General features: G+C 36.0%; 1 protein-coding gene across 1 annotated transcript; it reads right to left on the reverse strand.

Annotated features, from left to right (window-relative positions):
- Positions 1–1,725: 1,725 nt before the first annotated feature.
- LOC107698266 (peroxiredoxin-6-like) lies at positions 1,726–6,505 on the reverse strand. The gene is made up of 3 exons (XM_016499224.1): positions 6,316–6,505; positions 3,601–3,795; positions 1,726–1,867 (listed from the first exon to the last, which is right to left on the reverse strand). The coding sequence occupies exons 1-3, from the start codon at positions 6,405–6,407 to the stop codon at positions 1,726–1,728; spliced, it is 429 nt and encodes a 142-aa protein (XP_016354710.1). The 5' UTR covers positions 6,408–6,505.
- Positions 6,506–7,739: the final 1,234 nt, after the last annotated feature.

The raw sequence follows: 7,739 nt of genomic DNA on the forward strand, positions 1-7,739 counted from the left end.
TGAATTATATATTGTAGAAATTTGAGTAAAAACAGTTTTCACTCAGAAATTGCTAGTAAATTTCACAAATAATTAAAAAGAATAATTAAAATAATAAATAATTTAAAAGCATCAAGTAACATTGAATTAAACAAGCAATTTTAAAGTTGAATGACTGGAGTAGAATTTTCTTATGAAACACTCAAATAATTTTTATTTACAACTTTGAAAACAAAAGATATATATAAGCTCAATCAATGGCACAAAAACTAATTTTGACTTTAAAAAAAAGATCATAAATCTGGGTTACAGTGAGGTACATGCAATGGAAGTGAATGGGGCCAAAAATACTCACTGTTTCAATAGTATAGCCACAAGATGCAAACAATATGCATTTGAACATTATTTTATTGTATAAAATGTAATAATCTTTTGCATAAAGTTAAATCTTTGTTGCCATGACATAACACCTTAAATAGCAGCACAAATGTTGCAGCTTAAAAAAATACAAAAGTTTTAACAGAATGATGAATTTACTTTTATAAATTATATAAATCACATTTCTTTTAAACCTTCCAAAAATGAACCTCATTTACTTTCAATGTAAGTACCTCACCTTTCTTTTTTTATTATTATTTTTCATCAACATTATGCCACAAATGCTGTCAGTTTAACTTGTATTGAACTTGGTTACACACCATTAAATTATTTGCACAGGTAACATTACAATATTATTTGCAAAGATTATATATCCATATTGAGATGTAACCCTAATGCTGTGGTCACATTAGACTTTAATCATCCAATATTACTAGCAAACCACATAGCTTTTACATTTGCCTGTTGAATTCAGCCAGGAGGTCAATCTGCGTCATTTAGATGCTCAAATGTCGGTCAAATATTGGTCAAATGACTATTCATTACACAAATCCACATGTCAGAGTTCACCCAACGTGAACCATGGTCTGCAACGAAAGATAAAACTTCTTTGCATAAGCGTTTCCGGACTCCCATGTTTATGTCCGTATGAATGGAAGCGAATGGAGTGTGAAGTCTAGTGTGACTGCAGCTTAATGGCTCTTTTAAAACTGTCCATCAATCATAGCTTTTTATCCTTGAAGATCATTTCTTGTTTATTTCCCATTATGGCATTTGTCACTAGCATTTATTCAAGCAATTTAAATTAATTTTACATCTGCAGTAGCTCATCTCCAGGTTTCGGGCCCCTGAGGGCCTCTCAGCTGGAGGACCCTGACATTGCGAGGCTGTATAATCCATCCTTGATGGTCTTGACTTCATTCATAATCCATTCTTGAGTATTGTCATTCTAAACAGAGCTAAAGACACAACATTGATTCTAATATCAAAGTTGTGGCTGTTAGTGCAGAAAACCTTCAACACAAACTGCTACTGCCATCTAGTGGTACTTGTTCTCTCTTTAAAATATAATTTGAAACTTTTGGTAGGAAATGTCTTTGATAGCCAGGAACCACCAGAGTCCATGGGGGTAATGAGAGGGTAACGGACACTACCATTGGCTCGTCCGGCCTGCATCCCGGAAACCTGGCATTTCACGATCAAACACATGCCATCTGCATTTTACTGTAGCTCACTGACAATGAGGGGAATCCCTGCCTGTTTTCATGACATTCTTGGGGAGGGAGGGAGAGAGAGGAAATCTGTCCTCTACTCTGAAGTAAAAGAGCATCTGGCCCTCGCTGTCGAGCCGCATAGCTTCCATGACCTTCACCCTGCTATGCGAGCTGCAGTAACGTCGGCTGAATAGTTGAGGTAACCCAAACCCCACACAAGTCCCGTTGCTCTCATCACTACAGCTCTCACCTGCTCTTCGGAGCCCAGGGCCAAAGCCTGAGGAGAGCGCTTCCTGCTGGTAACCCAGGAATGAGGATTGTGTGTCAATTATTTACTCCGCTAAGAGCCTGTGTGGGAACATTTTTCAGGTTTTAATGTACAAACGGAATGCTTGTGATAACAAGGCGTCCTTTCATGCCTCATTGACACCCAGCATTGATGTTTGGCATCACAGTTCGAGAATTCCTTGAAGCTTTTTGGGGTTGTTCAACAAGGTTTGAAAGCTCAGCAACATACCAACAGGTCGGACATGTAATTTGTCATCTTAATGCTTGACTTGTTAAACTTGTCAAATAAAACTTTGACCCTTTGCTCTAGTTTGTATGAAATTCTGTTTGAGATTCGATCAGAGATCTTATACCGCCACCTATTGGATATTTCATGTGGTGCAAGGGACTATCAGATTACTGTTTACAACACTATATTTCCCTGGTCATATTAGGATATGAGGATGTAACAGCTAATATAACCTAAGACTAATTAATCACCCCATGTAACATTCATCCTACGGATTTCTGAACATGCCACGCATCTTTACAAGCCATTAGTTTTTAAAATAGCATTTCCACTTAAATTATTCAGAGATAATCACTGGCAGCCTGTACTGAAAAATTTACAGAAAATTGGCCCTTATGAAATCTGAAATTATCAATTATTTATAACTGATATATACATTTGTATTTAACCTTAAAAAATGTTAACTTATTTCTGTGGCAAATGTGAATGTTCAGCAGTCATTACTCCAGTCTTCAGTATCACATGATGATTGTTCAGAAATCATTTTAATATTATGGAGCTCAAGTAACATTTCTTATTATCAATGTCGAAAACAATGTTGAAGAGGTATTTTTATGTATAAGATTAGGGCTGTCACGATATCCGATTTTGCACTACATGATTATCGTGGCCAAAAGAATTCACGATAACGATATATTGCGATATTTATAGAAATCTTGGAAAAAAGTAAAAATATTCTAATAAATAATTAATATAAATTGAATAATAAAAGAACACGTTATACAGACATTTAATGGTATATTTAATGATGACTTGTTACTTGCATATAATATACTTTCAATAAAGCATTTGCAGTGGGTTTTGTAAAAGCTGTTTTTATGCATGTTTTGGCCTGAATTTTCGTTGCATTTACACCATTCTGACCCGCAGGCGTAGGTAGCGTGTGGCATTTTGAGCACTTTGAAACAGTGATTTGTTTTGCAACGCAAATGGTTCAACTGATTCAAAACTTCGAAAAGGTTTGTTTCTCCCATCATCGGCAAAGCATCAAAGTACAAGAATTTATGAGAATAACAACATATTTTACCCTAAACTCGAGTTGTAGCATCAATCAAGTGTTTGAAATAACTTCTTTTTGTGAACTGATGTAGCTTCTTATCACAGAATAAGCCATAGTATTCTATTCAGCGATAAAGGCTATGCCAATTAGCACTGCATTACAAATATACATTATCCTTGTGAAAAATCTCTGAGATGGCTTGAAGAACACAGATGAACCATACACTGTCACAAAGGTGTGTTATTTCTATTCAGGTTTCATCAGTCAAGAAGTTTACTGAATCAAATTAGGTCACGTAAACCAGATCTACAGTATGTTTAAATGGCATTTGCAATATATCCAAAAGATTTGAAATTTAGTAGTAATATTAATATTAAAACTATAATTTTAAATTTTAAATAAAAATCTAATTTATAAATAAATCAAATAAATAATGAGTCAGGAGTTCAGTATTTCTTTTGTGGGACGTATGCGTGTAATATCTGCTGACCTCACTCCATTTGCGGTGGTCTTCCACGCCGTCAATGGACAACGCGATCATCTTCACATCACGTTTCTTAAACTCATCATGAAGCTTCGCAGCACGGGCTAGCTCGGTCGTACATACTGGAGTGAAATCACGTGGGTGTGAGAACAAGATACCCCATCTAAAGAAGAAATAAATGCAGTATATGTAAATTTGACAGCTCCTTTTGTGAAAGGATCATCAGATCATACTTCTGCATTTTTGCATCCCATCTCACGGACAGTCGGATCAAGCCCAGTGTTATAGGCAATACATTTCTCCTACCTTTTAAGCAAAAAGTAACAGCACATCCCTTTTTCTCTAGTAATATAATGTAGCACCACCAGTTTAAAAACAATCTTTCTTCTGCATAGTCACCCAAGCTTTTTTAAAAGCCAATTCTTATCAGCAGTAAATTATCCATTTAATGAAAAAGCGCAATAGACGACAGGCTGAGCCATTACAAAACAGTCGTGTCAGGAAACCATCTGGGTGTATAGACAATTCATCATATTGGGATTGTGTAACCATGTCACATGTTTTTCAAGTTATAAGGAAAAGAATAATTCACTCCCTGCAGACATGAATTTGAGGGCATCTGAGAACATTCTCTTTATCTATCTGAAAAGTTATGGGAATCTCCAGTTAGCATGATAAATGTACATTATCTCCATTCAGCCCAAAAGATTTTCAGTATTGTTTAGTAGAAACGCACAGAGCAGCACTTCTTATTCAAAAGCCAACATCTGTTTTGACTGCTGTTAAAGAAACAACGCCAAACTCTGTGGATGTCCTTTCATATGATCGCCACAATGAAAGGAAATTCAAACTCTTGCAAACTCTTTCACAACATTGTAGGTTCACTCTGTAAATTGGAAGACAAGTTTTAATGATGGTACCATAAAATGGTCAAAAACAGGAAGATTTTAAGAAGCTTGTGTGTTCTTACAAAACTTTAAGTTGGGAAATGTAGAATATACGGTTGCTAAACACCCTCTTATTCATCACAACATCTGCTACATGCTTCAATTTCAGCATCTTCCGCTTTTGCCTCCCAAGGGAAGAACTCTTAGACACACTGTGGAGGATGTTTGGCTTGAAATGGGAACCACAGTCACGCCCCCTTCTGTTAGATAATATATTAAGGGGCAATTGAGGACAGTTACACAACCTGAATATTAAGAATGCAACTTTTTTTTTTCAGGTCAGTTCATTGGCCTCAGCCTGCTCAACAAAACTTTTCCACTCTGCTATGAAAATATCTATGCTATGAAAATAACACCATAAATAAACAGCTCATACTGCTTTCATGTATTTTTCTATTTAAAACAGGTTATATTATGTTTACTGGACAAGTGTACATGGTTTGTAGATGCCCATTATATCCCATACATGCATCGTGTGAATTGAAGCATTATATAGTATACAGCAAATCTCAACTGCTTGACTGTTAATGGAAATTAAATTATCATCCAGAAATATATTTCAAGTTGGATATACAGAACATCCAAAATGGCCTGCATACATATAGTACACTTAGTCAAAGCAATACATACTATATAGCTACATTTGAATTAGTCTGATTGTTTACATTATTGCACAGCTTTAATCTGCTAATTGCGGAAACATTTTATAAACATTAACATCACGAGTTTCTGTCAAGTGGCTTTGAAACTATGTGTATCGTGAAACGTGCTAAACAAATAAAACTCACTTGAATTTAAACTCTAAACCTTTTGAGGCATAAAATAAAATCTTTTGGCACAATATGGGGGACTTTCAAACACTTTACACTCTTGCCAAAATCTCAACAATACTGGCCTTGTTATGTGAACTCTTACAGCCACAGTGACTCGGCACATTTTACACCCCCTCCCAAACATTTTGTACATTCAAGCGGTTTAAAGAGAACACTGACATAACTGAGAAATTTGCTATTTGTTTGCCTTTCTTGATTTGACCTCAGATCTGTATGTTGCACCCTTTTTAAAATATAGACATAATATACTAGTTACGAATTATACAATAGTTTGTTTGTGCTATTACACCGAGTGCATCCCTGGGCAGCAACGTCATGACATAACTGTGAGAAATTTGCTATTTGTTTGCCTTTCTTGATTTGACCTCAGATCTGTATGTTGCACCCTTTTTAAAAAATAGACATAATATACTAGTTACGAATTATACAATAGTTTGTTTGTGCTATTACACCGAGTGCATCCCTGGGCAGCAACGTCATGCAATAAAAGCAGGGTTTTATTACTCAGAGTCCTAAAAAAAATAAAAAATAAAAAAAACTCAAAAAAGCTTCCTGCTGCAGATTACTTATGGCTTAAACTTAACATAAAGGGTCTTTCAGACTCCCTTTTAAGCCAGCTCTGTTGCAATAAATAAGAAATGATATTTTTTAAAGATACAACTATTGCTAATAAGATTATTTAATGCGTGTATTCCGTTTAAGTATAATGCTAGACACAGAAAACCGGATGTTCGTTCGTCCCTACATGCCATATTACAACCAGATGTATCAGTAAAGCATCAGCTCCTGTTTACACCTCATGATCATGCGTGAATGCGGCAAACCACAATAAGCGTGTATTACAGATCGTATCGGAGTAGGCCGGCTCGCTCAAAAACAAAAATTACATATTTAGCTACTTACGAGTTTCCCAAGAATTCATGAAATTTTATTTTGCCGATAGTAGTCTCTGCTTCAAAGTTAGGAAACACGTCTCCTAACAGAATTCCAGGCATGACTGTTTTCCTTCAGACTGGTCTTGAAATCGGCACGTGTAACCCTTCTTCTTCTTCTTCTTCTTTTGGCAAAAGTGTCTGTCTGCGGACTGCAAGAGAGGGGCGTAACTGGAAGAGGGCGTAACTTGAAGTTGTCCAAATCACACAGAACCACGCGAGATGTCAAAACGAGATGTTATTGGCAAGATGGCCGCTTGTATAGAAACAGCAGATTTTTTTTTGTCCAGAAATAACCGTTCAAATTGAAGTGTGTAAGTTATTTTCATACAGTGGTGTTGTTTATGGAGTTAATAATGTATTAAAACTAAGGTGTAAAGTAAGCAATATATAAGCAAAAGGTGTAAAAACGCTATCCCCCGGTTTCACAGACAAGGCTGGTCAAGACTAGTCCCAGACTAAAATGCATGTCTGGGCTGTTTTAACTGAAAGCAACTTGAACTGACTGATCTTAAAATAATTGTTTTTTTGTCTCAAGATGCACATCAGTAGTGTTTTGATCCAAGGCATGTTTATAAGAGCTACTTAAATGTCCTAATTGAACTATGGCCTAATCCCGACTTAATCTACTACATAAAGTAAAAAGTAATCTATTTTATTTGTCCATTTGTAATATTGATAATTTAAGGAACATTTGTGTTGAATAAAAAGCGAGTTACATCAGCAACTACCTCAACATGTAAATGCAGTATTGAGCAGATAAATCACAGAGGTGACTTGACTCTTGTCTGGATGTTACAGGGACAGATGAGACACACGTGTGTTTATCTGCTGCAGACTGACTGATGAAGGAATGCTATATAAACATCTTTTAAATCTTAAGTTGTAGTTTATATTAATTATTGTAATTTCAAACAACTATTACAGCACTTTTCTGATTCTTGATTCCTGTGCATTTGCTGCACAGCTTTTGTGGTGGAGCAGGACCCGCAAGGAAAGGTGACGGTGGCATTTGTGGGGAAAAAAAGGGAAAACCTAAAACAAAAATATAAATAAATCATTCTGTTACTTCAAATACAGAAATCAAATGACGCTGTTAAAAGGACTGCTTTTGTATTGTGTTTGTGCATTTTTGCAGGATCTGAAATGTCCGCAGACTGGTGTGAGCAGTGAAGATGGAGAAGAACCTGAAACAAAAATATAAATAAGATCATTTTGTTACTTCCAGTACAGAAATCAGATGACATTATGCTGTTAAAATTACTGCTTTTGTGTTGTGTTTGTGCATCTTTGCAGGATCTGAAATGTCCTCAGACTGGTGTGAGCAGTGAGGATGGAGAAGTCCACAGCAGCATCCTCACTGCTCACACCAGTCTGCAGACATTTCAGATCCTG

Source organism: Sinocyclocheilus anshuiensis, unplaced genomic scaffold (assembly GCF_001515605.1).
Source record: "Sinocyclocheilus anshuiensis isolate Anshui unplaced genomic scaffold, SAMN03320099.WGS_v1.1 scaffold10484, whole genome shotgun sequence".
Classification (NCBI taxonomy): Eukaryota; Metazoa; Chordata; class Actinopteri; order Cypriniformes; family Cyprinidae; genus Sinocyclocheilus; species Sinocyclocheilus anshuiensis.